This window comes from Puntigrus tetrazona, unplaced genomic scaffold (assembly GCF_018831695.1).
Source record: "Puntigrus tetrazona isolate hp1 unplaced genomic scaffold, ASM1883169v1 S000000798, whole genome shotgun sequence".
In the NCBI taxonomy this organism is placed as follows: Eukaryota; Metazoa; Chordata; class Actinopteri; order Cypriniformes; family Cyprinidae; genus Puntigrus; species Puntigrus tetrazona.
Window position 1 is genome coordinate 97954 of NW_025048402.1, and position 18305 is coordinate 116258.

The following is an 18305-nucleotide window of genomic DNA, read 5'->3' on the forward strand; positions in this document are numbered from 1 at the left end:
ATTCCATGACTTAACAATAGGCAACATAACCACGGCTTATGCAAGTAACTCCATTACCATCCTATTACCACTCACGTCATCAGTAAATCCTAACATAACAGGATAACCAAGAACATCCCAGATATTACGTGATCGCCACTGATCACCACACACAATATTAACAAGAAAGGAAAATATGTTTTCGTGAAAAATTGTTGAAGTGAAATAATTGACACACAGACTGGCTAGACCATCTCATCTGTCGCAGATACTGTATCAGGAAAGCACGTTTGTCTGAGGCACTTTTACTTCAAATTCAAGTATCCTGAGAGAAGAAATCACAATTTATAGGTTTAATAGGTTGATCAAATATATAGAACAAAGTTTTCTTCTCTGAAAAAACCCTAAAACCCTTTTAAAAGCATTTTTCTTTATTAGTAACCGTTAGCCTACTGTTATGTCACAGGGTGAAGAATCACTTGACAAGGAGAGCTTAAAATAAAATGTATTTATTTACAAGGTGCAGAAACAGTGACAATTCAAATGGGTGCTCCGGTTCTGTGGGTGCTCTCTTCTTCTCCAGTGCAGTGGGTCCATGCTGTGCTCCTTTGTTGGCTGATTGGTCACACGCTGCTGTCTAGGGGGAGATAAGAATTAAGAGCATTAAGTGGCATTAATGCTCAATCTCATGGAGGCAAGGCTCTCCAGTATCATGGCTTATAATGCACATCCTTAATGGTCGGCAGGTGTGGCCGAACAGCCTGTGATGTGTGTGGCCAGGTGTTCTTCGCTGGTTGCCAAGGTGATGCTCACTGTCCTTTGGGATGCTCATCATCCTCCCACAGGCCATCCACTGCAGGGGCACGTGGTCTGAACTGTCCACTTGATGGCCAGGGCCTCCTTTTCCACCACAGCATAGTTTCTCTTGGCTGGAGTTTTTGCTGCTGTACATGCCCGGTTGTCTTCTCCTTCCTGGAATTGGGACAGGACGATGTCCAGTGCTGTGTTAGAGGCATCCGTCTGCAGCAGTAAGCGACAGCTAAAGTCCGGGGCTCAGAGAACCGGTTCCGGGATGAGAGCCGTCTTTACCATTTGGAAGGCCTCCTACACTGCTTTTGTCCACAGCACCTTCTCAGGAAGGCAGCTAAAGAGGAGAAGTTAGGGATGAAGTAGCGATAATAGCCTGCCAATCCTAAGAAAGCTCGTACCTGGGTCTTGGTTAGGGGCCGGTTTTGGAGAGAAAGCTGCCAGCCTGCTTATTGGTTGCTGGGTGCCCTATGGCGAGTATCGCTCCTGGACCACCCTCTGGATAAACGGCAGTGCTCGCTCCCCAGTCTCCCACTGTTGAGCCATTTCTGCCAGCTCGATGGCTTCATGAGCTCCAGCGTGGTGGTTGGGTTTCGCATGCTGAGTGCCTGCCAGTGAGATCGAGGCAGGGACCGAAAAAATTTTCTACCACAACACATTCCGTTACCTGGCTGGCAAATTTAGCCCCTTTCAGCAGCCAATGCTTGCAAGATGGGTGAGTCTTGGCATGGGCTGGCAGATGGGGCTATATACTATACAACTTTTGGAAATATCAGGCTGCACAGACAGGAGACAATCCCAGGTATGCCTGGATTTCCCTCTTCATGTCGGCGCACCTCATTTAACAGTCTCAGCTGAAGGTAAGTTTTTCCGTGCATGATGACTGAAACTGCATCGACATGGAATAGAGAAGTAGGCACGCTGCATCAGTAGGGGAGCCAACACCCGTGCTGAGTCATATGGATGCCATTTCTCAGCAGTTGTGGTAATCTCAAACATTTTTAGACATCTGTAAATCTCCACATCATGGGCAGTCATTTTTTGGTAACAGTTTGGTGGCTTGGGTTTGTGGATCTGGCAGCAGAATGCATTGAGTAGCGGTTATCTTGAGAGTCACAAGTTCCTGCTCTGTCTCGCTCTGGCAAGTGGCAATGTGCTCAACAATCTGCTGCTGGCAGATTTCATCCATAGTGGGGGAGGAGCACTTTGCCTGTGAATGTACCAGAGACAGGAAAAAAATTGTGAGGTGAAGGAGATCACTTGCCGGTGATTCTTCCCTGACTTGCCCACATTCTCCAGCAGTGTCACGAGTTGACAAATCACACAACAAGGAGAACTTCAAATAATTCCCAGAGGGTGGATTTATTTACAAGATGCAGAAACAGTGATGGGTGCATGATCCAGTGCAGTGGGTCCATGCTGTGCTCCTTTGTGGGCTGATTGTTCATATGCCTCTGTCTAGAAAGTGGCGTTAATGCTCAGTCTCATTGGGCCAAGGCTCTCCAGTAGCATGGTTCATAAAGCTCACTCTTAATGATCAGCACTGGTGGCCGATCAGCCTGTAATGGGTGTGGCCAGGTGTTCTTTGCTGGCTGCCAGGGTGATACTGATTGTCCTTTGGGATGCGTGTCACAGTTACCATGACAACTGTGAACATCAGCTGCCGAAAAGAGGACAGGACGCACCTGACAAGCTCAACAACTGCCTCAGATTGCTTAAGTAATATTATCTAAAGTCTACTTTAAGTATTTTTGTTGATGTTTATGCATCTGTGATTACGGTATTTCTCCATTATTATTATTATTAAATATCTGCTAGCAAAGGTTACACTAGCATAACATATTTGTTTATAATGATACTGAGCAAGGAATATCTGTTAAGTCCTGTGGGCGTATTTGTAAGTGTGAGAGTTTTGAGAGAACAATGGCCCCAAATGGCCATGCTAAGAATTGCATGTTTGGTTTTTATTTCTCTCTCTTTTTTGTTGTAAACTGTTAATTAGGTTGTTCCATCAACACTGAGTGAATTCAGTGGAACTCCAAGAAGCATAAGATGGCAATGACACCAATTGGACAGGACAGCAATGCACTTCACTCTTTGCCCTGATCCAGAAAGTTTCTCTTCGTTGTAGATTAATGCGGCCTGGTGTGGTTGTTACCCTTTAGTTTGTAAAAGGGTTGCCAACCACAAAAGTTGATAAAGTGTGTGAGCACAACAGACATTTATATGTTTTTGTTCAATCTGTGCTATTGTTAATTTTTGTGTAAATACTTTTGTTTGTATGGAGCACTAGGGAGAGGGTGCCATTTTCTTTGAATTTGGCTTATGCCTATGTTTATGTCAGAAAGGCAGTAATGTAAGACCCATTTAGGTTATGTAAGATGTTTGTGATTAGTTAAAAGGTGTTGTTTGTTATGTTGGCCTTGCTCTCTCCTGAAGATTTACTCTTTTTGTCCTTTTTTTCTGTTATTAATAAATACTTTGCTTAAATTTTGTTTTCTGGAACAGGGATTGATGTGGCACCATTATTTTTAATTTTTTTTTGTTACAACCTCACTTACATTTAGATGAATGGGGAGCTTTGTAATAAATCTTTATTATGATGTATACACACCTTTCACTTTTCCGTTTGCCATGACGTATCTTTGGTCACCAGATTAAGTTGCAATTATGTAACAGTTAGGTGGGACGTGTGTTTACATCCATCACAAGTTTGTTGAGTTTTAAAACCCTGTTTTACATGTTAATGAGAGACGAAAAATACACTATTTAGAATACACCAATTAGGGAGATAGCACATTTACATTTGTTAACGATCATGTGAAAAGGTATAAGTAGAATTCATAAAGAAAGAAAAGTACTTTTCCTCATCCTCATCAGGAGAAGGCCAACAACAGCCAAACAACCATTCAGACGATGAGCAGCCAATAGCATTTGTGAAAAACTTGCAAAGCTTTGTCACTGCACACGTAATACTGTAATTCGCTTGAGCTGTTTTGTCCCACTTTTGACGCCACACTCATTTGATGACTTCATGATCTGTAAACATCCAAAAGTGACAATTATATAGTCTCACAAGATGTCGGAAATGGAGTAAAGAGCTGCGGTATCAGACAAATCCCCTTAAACTGTCATATGTATTCTTGCCTTATTTACTCTGCTCTATGTCTCTGGAGTAAATGAGCTGTAAAATGATGGATGATTGAGCTGGGATGCGAGGACAATTTGGAAGCACAATAATAGGTCAAAACACTACACACACGGAGCATTGTATTGTCTATAATACTGAACAAAACAGAATTAGTCTTTAATGTGTCACTGAAAACAGTTTTGGATTACACGGTTGACTGATGCCCGATATATGCATTCTAAAACAGAAAAACAGCTTCATGATTCTTATCAGAGCTGAGATCTTAAGTTATATTACATAACACTTTACTTAAGTCTTATTTAGGTGAAAAAAAACACTCATTTAATATCAATATATTCTACATGCATTTAAGTTATCAAAACTTAGTGTATTCTCTTAAAGTACATCATTCCACAATAAATACTCTTTTTAAAGGTATGTTGAACTTTGCTATTTTTTTTACCAAGAGTCAGCTTACCAAAGAGATCTTATAATATTTTTTGTATTTGTTTAGTTTGGGTCACTCAAGCAGAACAGCAGTGTGACAATGTTTGAAAGAAATTTAGCTGCATCCTTTAGGTAAACTAGTACAACTATAAGACGATCAAGTGTTATACTTTTTGGAATATTGTACATCAGCAACAAAATGTTATGGTTTGTCAGGCAACCGGTAAAAAAAAAAAAGCAAATGTGTAAGTATTGGCAAGTCACGTCTGTCTCTGTCAACACATACAAAGACTAACTGCAATACAGATACTCTGAGATGACTGGAAATAAAAGTTAATGAGAAGTCAAATAACAATGAAAACTGCACACAATATAATGTAACAGTGCAGATCCACGTGATGGGTTAATGCGCTAAATCACAATCAAAATGCGGATTAAACCTTTACCTTTTGAGCCTGTGGACGCTACAAAGACAAAAGACAAACTACGATCAAATGATTGTACGCACACATATTAAAACTTCTCATTACGCTCCTGGTCATTACTTCCTAAAGCGGTGTATGGATCTAAAATACATTTGGAAGTTAAGGAGAGGTAAAAGCTCCATTTATTTCCTACAAAATGATAGCTAAAAACTATTAAATACAACCTCTGAGGTTGTTAATTGATTACATATCATTTTGGCCAAAATTATTAGAACAACCAGCTAAAAATGTTTTTAAATTAGTTAAGAAATATCAGTTTACATTCAGTCCAAAAATTCATTTTGTCATGAACTGCAATAATCCAGTAAGAGTTTTGTTTGCTCCACACAGATCATGATCATTTGATCATCATCCAGTCTCTGCCTAGAATGACAAGAAGAACAAATTTAGGCAGACTGAATCCATAAGAACCGTGGCAACGTCTCCAAGACGTTTCAAGAAACCTACCTGCAAAGCTACAGTGCTCTTAAAAGTTGTAGGGACAAATAAAAATAACAAACAGGTAAAAGAACAGTTCTGCACAGACCTTGTCATCTTTCCTTAGGTCACAAGTTTAGCCACCACCCTTATCAAAGCATTGAGCACCTCCTCAAATGTAAAGAGACTGCTCTAATATTGCACGTGGTTCTTGAAATGAAATCTAAACTACATATTAAAAATTGTGCTCACATTAGAAATTATGTGAACAATTGCATTGTAGCCTGATCCGCATTAAGATCAACAAACAGTGTATTCAGATACGCTGCACTTTCGGTGGGAAAAATACGCAATACTCTTCTCTGTTTGCATGGGGATTTTCACATGAAAAAAAAGATGTCAAAAACATAAATTAGTCACTTACAGTGTTATCAACATAGGCTTCTGTCCACACCATGTCATGCTCTCGATCAATGACCTTCGGCCGACTGAGCACATGAAGATACTCCATCACATTCTCCTGAACATCTGCCAGGGTGGAGATCTGGGTAAAATAACCTGACAACACAGGGAAAAAAAAGACAGAATTTAAATACGTACAAAAGGACTATATGTGATCATCTCTGGCCCAGAGAACCCAACTGCATAGAACTGATGTACAGCTTTTCTTTGAGTAACAGACATTCAAGTTGCATTTTTTTGAGCAGGTTTTCTTACGTGTTACCATTTGCTCAAAGGTCTTTACCTGAGGTTTCTAGCCTTGCTTATTGTGGACTTTCAAAAAAGTTTCAATTTGATATTATTATATACCATTTTTTTTTTTATACCTCTGTCCATGAAAATGAATTTCTATTTACTAAATCCATACATACGAAAACATTGGAAATCCTTTCTTTGTACTTTTGGATTGGATGACTATATACAGCATTGCTTCACATTCCAGTGAGCACTGTACTCTGGTACACTATATAGATTATGTGTTGTGGCTATATGCTCCTGGTTTCCTCATCTCGGCCACAAAATCTTGATTTCCAGTGCTCCTAGCTCCCATCTCATGGCTTCAGAGGCCACTCTCTGTTAAATACCTGATGGCTTCCAGACTCCTCCATTGTCTCCTGTCCCTCATATAAGCCCACACTATTCACATCTCCGGGCCCCCGGTCTATGACTAGGACTACTTCTTGATTTGTGCACTTACATGGATAACTTTCCTGTGTGCTGTCCCTCCATCCCCAATTAGCCAAGGTCAGCCTAAAACGACGCTTACGACAGTTGATGAGTCACTGCTGCATGATGTCATTAAAGCTTATCTTGCAAATTTGAATATTTAAATAAGTTTAAACCAGGGGTGTCAAATTCAGCTCCTGGAGTGCCACAGCCCTGCAGAGTTTAGCTCCAACCCTGCTCCAACACACATGCCCATCTCGTTTGCAAATAAGCCTGAAGGACTGAAATATCAGGTGTGTTTAATTAGGGTTGGAAATAGGCTGAATTTGACATCCCTGGTTTAAACCCTTCAAATACAAGATTCAAAAGAGCTCAACGGAGTATTTGCAAGCCGTGTTTAGCGCACACACAGAGAGAACATCTCACAGCCCTTGAACACCAAGTTGAGTTTTGCCAAATACATGCTAAATTATGTTGAGTATCCTTGAAAAACGAAACAAAAGCAACTCAATCTGTCCTGGAGGCACCTTTGCTTTGCGCATTTTATCAAACACACCTAATTCAGCTCATCGAATTGATAAGTACAGGGCAGGGGTGCCTCCAGAACAGTGAAATACACACACACAAATTAAGACATGGCAAATAAAATATGATTATTCATAAGCCATAACATAATAATATATACACTATACACGAGCCATTGTTACACTCTGAATGTAGTGAAAAGAGCAATTTTAGAGAAATGTATGACATGAGACATGAATCCAGTGAACGTGGAGTGAACGTCCGGTATGTAGAGATCATGGCATTCTTTCACTGTTCATTAATCAGTTGAGGAAATGTTTACATAGCTGCACGAGGAAGAATGAGTAAGCCTAACCTTTATTAGCACATGCCATCCATTTCAAGTTATCAGCAAAGGCAGACTCCCGACCAATCAGGTAAGGGAACACACGCACCTGCAGACAGGAGAGCTTAGGTTAGCTGTCAGTCATGTTTAATCGCTCAAGATAGACCGTACATTCCCTCAACAGCAGATAAGACACTGCACCTTGACTGTTCAATTAGTTTACGCTTTAATTGTTTAGCTTCAATAAAAGTTTGGCCAACCGAATGATTAAAGCTATTCGTGATACAATTAAAAAAAATAAAACAATTATATAATGATAATGCATGTAATCAGAAGTCAAATTTACAGTGCACCTTATTAGAAATTGTTTAAATATGTTCCGTTGGTAAACACCTTTCAAGAATAAAGCCTATAACTAACATACACTGAGACCCTGCAGCCATCAGTCACATGAGAATCATTACAGATCCGATCTAAGAGAACCGACTGAAATCACTGAGCATATTATTGAACGAATGCAGCTTTCACATTCTCTGTGCCTCATTATGTGCTACCGTTGAGAAAATCAGACACAGACACATACAGGAATACAGGAGGTGAAGAGAGAGGTGCTGTGTAAGTATAAGACGTACTGCAGCTGTCCCTTAATAGCGGGGAACGCATTTCTCGTTTTCTTTTCTTACTGCATTTCTTCAGCCAACAAATATATGTTGGTCTAATGTATGTGTATTGTGGCCACAAATTTTATCCCCATATTTTAAGTTTAGCATGTTTAACCTGTGAAAATCTATCAGCCTCAAAAGTGTGATTTAAAGGCCTGCATCAAAAATTTTCGTATGCGTTTTTTCACATTTCGGACCTTAAATCTAAAAAAATCTACGTAAAAATCTAAGTTGGATGGTGACAAATGTACTTCACATAGTGAATAGCATGATGCTTAAAAAGACATCTTAAAAAAAATGAGAAAAAGTATCAATGAATTGGAAAGAACCACAAGAAGCAACAAACTGTGTCCCTGTCCCAAATGGCACAGTTAATGTTCACCTGTGGTCTTTGCCGACTGCTGACAGCCACAAACTCATGTCTGTTAAGTCCATAAGACTGTGTAGTTTCCCATTTGTCATTTTAAACTTCGCTGCAGACTTGTATCCATCAGTCTAAATGGCATTATATCATATAAATGTCGACTCGAAATCTTACATCATATAAATGAAGACTGCAAGGGTTTAGAATGCAGTTTAGGAAAAGGTCATTTGGGGACTCGTGATGGCTAGTGAGTGCTTGTATTAATAATCCATATGGATAATGGTTCTTCAAACAATCCCACTTTAGTTTATCAAGACTCAGTTTTCTTTATAAAATAAAACTTCACAAAAAATAAAAACGGATTCTAAATTGTTTTAAAAGATTTTCAATAGTTTACCGATGTCATTGCAACTCAACAGACAATTAAAGTCTAAGATATAAAAGGTATGATTGCATGACAAATTAAATTAATGAAGGTATTACAGTAGTGCAAAGAACCTCTAGCAATATGACCAATAAGTGTAAACCATTAGCAGGCAGTAGCTTGAGATTCAGACCACCCAGGAAGACATGAGACGTGAGAGCGAGGGGAGCAGTAACAGTGATATACATGTGGGAAACAATAACAGCGTGATTGGGGGAGATGCAGAAAAGAACACCATATTGGCTCACACTGGGGTGCTTTTTTTTACAGAGAAAAATTCAGTACATGTTTAAACTCTACCTCATGCACCCTGCAAACAGCATCAGCCTCACTAAAACATTACTGTTTTTGTCTGCCAAAAAGCTCATAAAATACTGACCTGAGAAACATTTATCCCACACAGTTCACCCCATCAGTTCATTCTTATATGTCAGGCAGGTTGGTTTGAATCATTTTCTGATTCATTCTGGTAATAACATGGTTATAATAAAAAAGTAACCACTGCAGCATAGTACTTTCACAATATGTCACAATCGGAATCAGCTTTATTCACCAATTTTTTTTTTGATTCTGTTGGTACATATACATACATACATATTAAGTCTTTATAGTAACTAATAACAATAATGTATATGAATCTTTGAGACAGAATATTTATGTAAAGATTTGTGCATTATTTACTCTTTATGCATCTGTATGAAAAAAGAGATATCATGCTCTGTGCAGTAAATGCTGCTCAATCTAAAAACCTGGTGGAAGCCTATATCAGGCAAGAATGGGACCATATTCCAACACTGCCGAGGTGTCTTCAAAATCTTTTGAAAAGAAGAAGAGATGTATAATGGGGAGAACGAGACATGAGACATGCAGATCCATATGTGAACCTGTATTCAGAGGTGTGGTTTGACAATGGCAAACAGGTATGTTGAAGACAGGACACAGAGCAGTCCAGTAGACAAGCGAGGGTCAATCGACAGTGAACAATATCCAGAGCGCTTGACAAGAGTAGTCCAATAATACAAGCAAAGTTCAGGCAAGGTACAAACACGGTCCCAAACAGCAAGGCAAAGGGTTAAGAGCAAGAATCACGAGACTAGACTAGACTCAAAACTAAGAACTAGAAACTGGCTCCGTAATGCAGCTATTACTAAGTGAGCTATAAATGATAAACAGTACTTTTCAATAAGAAAGAGGAGCTCTATAGCTTATGATGAGTGTGTGATTGGCTGCAGCTGTGTACGTAATTAGAGTGAAGTGGATTGTGGGAACTGAAGTCCAGTGTATGTGTAACGGTAGTGTAGGTGTAACTCTGTAGTGTAAGAGTCAATACGACCTATAATAACAATCAGACAGTAAGACATAGAGCAGATTCATGGCAAGATGCTACACCATGTTAAACATTCTCTATGTTACCAATGTTCTATAGTGAATAAAATATTGATTCATGTGATTTCAAAAAACCTTTGGCTTTTATTTGATTTAATTATATATATATTCAGGATGTATATTGTATCTCTAGTCACTCTCTTACTCATCAGTAAAAATTGATTGAAAAAAAAAAACAGGAACAGCAAAAAATCTCTTTCTTCATGCGAGAAAATGTATAAAAACTCTGTGAGTTAAGAATTGTTCCCACATTTAAAGCATTCCAGTGTGTAAAAATACTCCACACTTTAACCTGCAAACTGGGAAGACAGAAACCCTTCTTACCTTTCTATCAGGCCAGTTGTACTGAGCAAAGACAGCGTCATATGTTTCCACAGCTCCATCCGTCACCAACATGATGGCTTGACTGCACACACTGCCTCGGCCCGTCTCATTAAACTGAACAAACATACATATTATTTAATAAAGGTTATAATAAATTTATTCCTGGCGACATGTACCACAGATACCATCTATGTACCACATGGTTACTTATAGAGTTACTGAGCTAACTAAAGTTCGGGAACGGGGCCATGCCTCAACCAATCAGATCAACCCCTCCTGTGTTCCAAAGATAAACTAAGGTTTGAAACGACATGAGGGGGAGTGTTTGGGGTGAACTAACTTTAATAGTACACTTTTACTTAAAACTCACTTTAAACAACCACTGAGTGTTTGTAATAACTCTGTTGTTAAATATGCTATTTATAGAGTTTTTGTAACACTGTACAAAATCATCTCAGATGTAAGGTTATTATGAAAATATCCAAATTTTACTCCCATACAAACCATATCCTGTCGTAATCGTGTGTTTACTATAATCTATCTAATGGTTGTTGTCATGTTTATTTCTGTTGTGTTCTGTTATATTACTACCTCTCTTCTCCATTTTTAAGTTGCCAGGTATACATTCTGATTTTAATTCACATTAGTAAAAGGATATATTTTCAATTTTATATGTCTACACTCTGGGCGGCCGAGGTACATTATAAAAATATGTCCCTCAAGCTCAGGCCCACATCAGCGTGCTCAAACCTTTGGAGGTCTTGCAATAACCCAACATATTACCTGCAGAGATGAAGTCCCCACTGATTCTCCCTTGACAAGTCTTCCCTAATCCGCCAGTTCAGAGAATAATTGTACCCTATCTCTTCCTACTTCCTTTCATCCTGATATCATCATAATAAAGTATCATCTGCGTGGTTGTGGCATGGTCCTTGTTAGTGAACTGATTTTGAGGAAAGTACCTGAATACGCCAACAAATGAGTATGTGGATGTGGACTCACATTATTGAGAAGTTCAAAGGCCTCAGTCAGAGCCACATCCAGCATGCCTATCCCTTTAGCAAAGAGCTTATCAAGACGGCCACGGAAATGCTGTGGAGAGAAGAACATACACAACCTAGTAGTAAGAGATTATTGGCCCTTTTTACTAACAGTTTGTGCAAGGGGAAAACAATCCATTGTCATAAAAAGTGTACTGTCAGGTTTTACTAAAGACAAGCGGTGACGAATTAGCTCACAAAAAGGCTTGGACAAGAAGGCTTACGGAATATGCATTTGAGGATTTTTTCCTTTCAGATGCACAAGTTATGGGAGGAGAGTATTAAAATAATCACCAAACGCGTTTTACCATTTTGCACTTGAAAAGGCTGCAATGAGCACGACAGAAAACAGAGATCATATAGTAGAAGGAAGAGGATTTTTCCAAACGTATTAATTTATTTGAAATGCCAAAAGAACACATTATCCAAATTTGTTGTTTGCCAAGCCTTGTTATTTTTTGTTTGTTTCAGGAAATAAAAGACGCAGTACAATCCTTAACATTTTGGCCTCCCATTCTTTTCAGCGTCTTTATTTCTTTATAGTTTATTCAAGACTATGCTAATTTGCACTGTGCTTGGTATGAGTTGCGCCTGTGTTCTTTTTTGCAATGTTAGTAAATCACCCGCAGACATTTTACCTCCCATTGGGACTGTTTTGGAATTGCCCTGTTTAATAAAGCTGGACCTTTGTCATGCCGATGTGCATAATATTTCAAGTAAAAACATAGGCAGAGCATGGTTAAGCCTTCCCTGGCCATGGGGACATAAGTTGGAGCAACAATGCCAGTAAATTGGACAAAAAGGCCCCTGCACAAATAAATGCAATCTATTACCTCTGTTGCCAACCGAGTGAAAATGAATTGACAGCGTCAGTTGTGGCATTAAATTAAGATCTGCTCATATTGCACAGTATTTTATTTGGCCGTGTTGCGCAGTGTTCTCTGCCTGAAGTCCAGACTCTTGCAAATTCTCTCATCATAAACAGCAAAAGTGCTGCTTTTAACCTCGCCATGCAGTTGTTTCAACCTGAAGACTTGGCCAGCAACACTTCACATTCCTTAAAATCTAACACATTGTTAGAAAAGCATTATATCGGTAGCTCATACTATTCTTTTCACTTTTCGTTCACCAAATTTATCTTATGCCATGCTGTCCTTCTTACTTCACTGACAAAGAGATAACTTTATCCAGATAACCTTCTAAATGCTCAAAAGCATTAATAAAAATAGATGACAGTAGTTTTTCTCCCAGCCTGTAGTTTTTAGCTTGTCCACATGACCCTGACTCCTGTCTGCTTCTGATATTGAACTTTGTTTTTCTGCCTGGACTCTGGTCATTAGTCAACCTGCATCTTTCCGGTTTTGAGCATGGACTTTCTTTCGCTTCCTCTGTCCTTGTCAGTCAGCTACTTTTTTCCTCCTGTCATGAGCTATTTTGAGTTTATGCTGTAATCAAGTGTTCTTTTTTCTGACACTGACCAGTGGACAACACAGTTATAGTTTACATACAGGTTTATCAAAGAATGTACTTACATCTTTGTTGGTAACGTCAGCTTGAACCAGTGTTCCGTTTAGACATGGCTCCACATAATGCAGCTCCTCATTGTACTGCCACACACAAAATAAACACATTAAGGTGAGACCAATATGGTAATTAAATAGTTTTGCATTTACAAATACACACAGCGTTATAATCCACAAACAAATGGAAAGAGATTCACAATTTCCTCACAAAAGAAAAGGAAAAAAAGGCAAATTCCCACACCATTTTTATTTTGTAGAGCATTCTCTTAATATTAGTGACATCTGGTGTACTTATTGAGACGACCTTTTAATTGTGTGTACTAAGGCGAATACATTAAGTGCTGATGCAGAACAAACGGGAAAAAAAAGGTTCCCACATAAGTAGCTTCCAGTTTTTTTAAACAAAGATTTTAGCACAAACTGACACATAGCCAGCATAGTAGCCTCATAAATCAGGCCTCTGTATAAGCTTGTCATAAATCATCCACCCTCTCCGGAAAAGAGACTTTCAACCTCCATTTCATGCTCGTCAATAGTCCGTCAGCGTATCCAGCCTTCATTAATGATGTTTCTGGGACATGCTAGATCAGTGGGTCATCATCTACATTAATAATAAACTGATATTTACAGACATTGGAATCCCATGTACAACATGTCCGAGCTGTTCTGCAACGACTCATTGATCACAAGCTGTATGCCAAGCTGGAGAAATGTGAATTTCATCAAACTCTAACTTCTTTCCTGGGGTATGTCTTCAGTGCAGATGGGGCTGCGATGGATGAGAAGAACCGAGAACCATAGAGGAGATGCAAACACTCACAACGAACCTGTTATTCTCTCAACCTTAATCCTCACTCCAGTTAAGCGGGCTATAATGACTGAGATACAAAAATATCATTCAGGTCACCCAGTAATCACAGCCATAGTTCAACTAGTCTCTAACCGATTCTCATGGCCAACACTGCTAAGAGACTTCACCGCTTACGTTCAGCACATCCCCAAGTTATCTCATCAATGCCCAGCTGGGTTGCTTCAGCCACTACCCATTCCTCAATGTCCCTGGTCTCACATCGCTGTAGACTTTATAACCAATCTTCCCAACTCCAGAAATTATACCACAATACTCACTGTAACAGCATGCGGCCGAAACTAGCCACTGCCTTCGAATCCGCAAAAGCGTTATTCGAACAACTGTTCTGATTCTACGAATTGCTTGAAGACATTGTCTCCGAACAGGGCCCACAATTCACCGCCAGTGTCTGGTCAGCATTCTGTCGACAGTTCAATATAAATGGCAACCTAACCTTGGTTTACCATCCCCAGTCCTATGGTTAAATTGAACATCAGAATCAAGAACTGACTTGGGTTCCTTCGAGCCTACTTTCATTCCAACCAAAACGACTGGAGTCCCTACTTGATTTGGAGATTATGCACAGAACTCGTTGAGGAAAATGTCTAGTGGTTTAACCCCTTACCAATGTGTTCTTGGCCTCGGCACATAATAGCCCTTCACTTCAGGAGCCACTTGCTCATCTGCCTCTCTTTAGAAAGCATGATATGTCATGAACTTGATCACATTTACTGGTTTGGTTTTTCCTTAACTATAATTCCTGACTAAAATGTTTGATATCAAGTAAAACATTTAGAATGTGATTAGCTTTCATTCTAATAAATGTTTGTATTTTACATTAGTTTATGTGTTATAGTGACATGAACATATTTAATCATTTGATATACTAGTTTTAAATATTTTGCCACAAGCTGAGGGCAAATAATTACACACAAAAAATTACAAATAGTATAAATAAATAAAAAACAAATAACACGAATATCCCTTTAAACACAGGGTAAGTGATTTTTCACAATGCCAAAACAAACTTGTCTACAAAAGAGCATAAAGGCCAAAGTATACGTCGGCCGTCCGCATTACGTCATTTCCATCATCGCGAGAAGAAAGCTGTAAAAGCGTGGGTTTGCGCATGTGTCGAGTTCCTCCGTTGATTGAGTATACTTTGAAAGCTGTGCGGACGCGGCTATGCGAGGGACGGAACAGAACGCGGAAAGTGAAGTATACGCCGGCCCTAGTCTGCCTACACTGGACGCGACCATTGAAAACCATTTGAAATTTATGTCAGCACGTTATGAGTAGAACGCGGCTGCATCCGGTGTAGACAGCATTACTGTTTCTCCCTCATACTCCATCATACCGCTATCTCGAGGATATCGCCATGTTTTCGTGAGACCAGTAGCATCTCGCGAGACATGTTAGTTAATAAAAATACAATGGTTCGTTGCTAGTTCACGTTTGTTCACGGTGCATAAACTAATGTTAACAAACTTTTTTTTTAATTTAATAATGCATTAGTAAATGTTAAAATTAACATTAGGATAAATAAATGATTCAGAAGTATTGTTCATTTTTATTTTAAGCTAATTACATTAGTTAACTAATGCCAATTAATGAACCTTATTATTAAGTGCTACCCTTGCAATCTGCAATATGACTCATACTTACAGCAATAACGTTAAAAAAGTCATCATCCCCAAGTGTATCCAATATGGAGGAGACGGTCTGTCGAGCTATTGTCAGCCGTAGCCCCTTCATACTGCCACTCACATCCACCAAAATGACCACATCTTTAGGAGAAGTAGCAGCCTGGATATACCTGTAAATACACAGATGTTTGACAGGATAAGTATGTTGACAGTGTGTATGGATCAGTTTATACCAGAATTTTATATCTAGGAGATTAAATGTTAAATGGACGCTAATTGATACTTTGTCACTTGTACAAATTAATACAATAAGTTGTTTCATAATTGAGGGTAAATAATCACTTACCATTTTCGATTTCGACAATCAAATTCTAGAACCCCATGTTCATCGGGTGTCCACTTCATACCTGTGATGATAGAAGATTGTCTAAATTGGCTTATTACACTACTGCTAGGTATGTACTTTCTTTGTGCACAGACTAGTCGCTTGTCAACTGCATTTGCCTAAATAAACAGTCTTAAAGAACATTGTATCACATAATGCAATGCTCTTGACTTATGTTTTTTTCTGAGAAATGAACCAGAAGCTACTAAACTTCCCTGCTCGTTATCTGGCTAAACTAAAGTCAAATGCCAACAAAGTGCATATTTAATTCTGATATAACAACTAGAACATTTCTAGCTGTGAAAATGCGCTAGGCGAAGTAGGATCAGCAGCTTTATTATTAGGTAAGTCATACAGGCAGGGTCTAATACCAGTAAACAGAACAATGAATCAGACAGAATCAGAGTCAAGAACACAGGCAGGGTCGCAGTAGGCAGAAAACAATCATAAACGAGTAACCAGTCCAAGATCAAGGTACAATAGGCAAACAACAGCAAGAAACACTCAGAACTGCCTACTGTGGCAAATCAAGACTTAAATCAAGATTTACGCAAATAGCAAACAAGCAGATCCAGTATTTAAAGTGGCGTTAACAAGCAGAGGCATGGTCCCCCATGAGCAGAGTAGGCCCAGGTAGGCAGCGAGGTGGGGAAAGAGTCCAAATAGGCCATCTAAAATTCTGGCAAGAGTTCCCTCCGATGGTGCAGGTACCCCCTCCACCCTTTTTGAGCGGCTCTGGACGCAAGGAGGAGGGTGACGGATTCTACCTCAAGGTCGCAGGGCCAGCCTATTGGGATGCCTCTGATGTAACTCTTCCGTGAGCGTGGGGTCAAGGATATGACCTGCAATGACCCTGGAGCACTCCTCACACCTGAACCCCTTCCAAGTACTGTAGTTGGCCACTCCAGTGTCTGGAGTTGAGCAGCTCGCAAACTTGATAGATCTCTTCGTTGTTAATAATCAGGGATTAGGGGGTCCCTCCCTCAGCAGCCTCCACCGGTCTCTCCTCCGGATCGCTGGGGGGTTTCAATAGGAAAACATGGAATGTAAAGGAGTGTCAGGGTTCGTCCAATAAATGCAGGAAGCATGGTTTTATATGTTTCTTTGAGTTTTTAAAAGACATCAACATACATACAAAAATAAAGTAAATTACATAACTGGAAACAAAACAGAAAGGGAGCTCTAGGGCTCAGGTGTTTAAGTTTCCAGGTTGGTGGTGTCGGTTGGCTTGGTGGACTGCTAGTTGCAAATGGGTATATGTTTGGTCCCAGACCTGTTCACTCATCCACTCGGTCATGGTGGGTAGGTCTGAAGGTGTCTGACAGACGAGAATGCACTTGAAGGGGGTTATGCCTGTGGTGAGGTTCAGAAGGGAGTTTTGTGCGTACTCCACCCAGAACAGGTATTGGCTCCATTCCGTGGGCTGGCGCTGGCAGTAGGTGCGGAGGAAATGGATGACATCCTTTTCAGGCAATCTGTCTGATTGGGGGTGGTAGCCGGAGTAGGCTAATATTAACATAAAGGTTCTGGAAGAAGCTTGACCAAACATGGGAGGTGAATTGGGGATCTATGTCATTGGGTAAGCAATGGATAACTAGCCATCATGCATCTGCAAGGTGATATGTGTGGCTAGCTGGAAAGTGATGGTTATTCCAGGGTGGGCCGAGCTAGGAGTCTCGTGCAGCTGTGTAAGAACTCGCTGACAGAAGGGTCCTGTTCGTTCAGGAAGTTCTCCTGGTGGTGGTAGTTATTGCTGGTTAATGTGCGTGATTTCCATCATGAGGTCCCATAATACGGGGGCTAAGATGAGTCTTTTGGCAATAATGGTTTCTGCCCTAGCATTTACGTTTCATTCTTTGGTTTGCCGAGAGATGATGTCTGTGTTTTAAGAACTGGTAGGTAACCGAAAACTGGAACCGGATTAGCAGTTAACACTGTAAAGGGTTGTGTTACAGTCAATAAAAGTATGCTGGAGAATGGGGGCTGTGGTAAAGTGAGTCTTGAGATCCCTGAAGGTCTGTATAGCTTTCAGGCTCCAGGGAAGGTGGCTAGTCTGGCGTTCGGTCAGTGGCAGACACCAGTGCCAGAAGGTATCAGAGGGTATTAGCGGCAAGGCTATCTCTCAACATAAATCAATATATCCAAATTCAACCCCAATTCAGTCCAAAATAAATATCTTATGTTTAAAAATGTCTCAGCACTTTGTGTGTGTGTTCTCTCTCTCTCTCTCTCTCTCTTTCTCATTGTGTGTGACAGCAATGAGGCTAGTAGCACTTCAAGGAGTATGTAGGGCATTAGAGTAGTTTATTTTTAAGGGCTCTCCCCTCATGTTAATGAATTAGAAAAACTGTCTGTGTAAAGTACCATGATGCAGAAAAGGATCAGATACACAATCTGAATCTGCTCTGCATTACAGATA

The 18305-nt window shown here is 39.9% G+C and overlaps 1 protein-coding gene across 1 annotated transcript in view; it reads right to left on the minus strand.

Moving 5' to 3' along the window:
- cacna2d3a (calcium channel, voltage-dependent, alpha 2/delta subunit 3a) overlaps positions 1-18305 on the minus strand; it is a 115343-nt gene that overhangs the window by 49223 nt on the left and 47815 nt on the right. Inside the window, 8 exon segments of the mRNA XM_043233407.1 lie at positions 4810-4827; positions 5690-5823; positions 7313-7391; positions 10443-10556; positions 11445-11534; positions 13015-13089; positions 15521-15671; positions 15848-15908. Coding sequence (XP_043089342.1) covers positions 4810-4827; positions 5690-5823; positions 7313-7391; positions 10443-10556; positions 11445-11534; positions 13015-13089; positions 15521-15671; positions 15848-15908 — 722 coding nt within the window.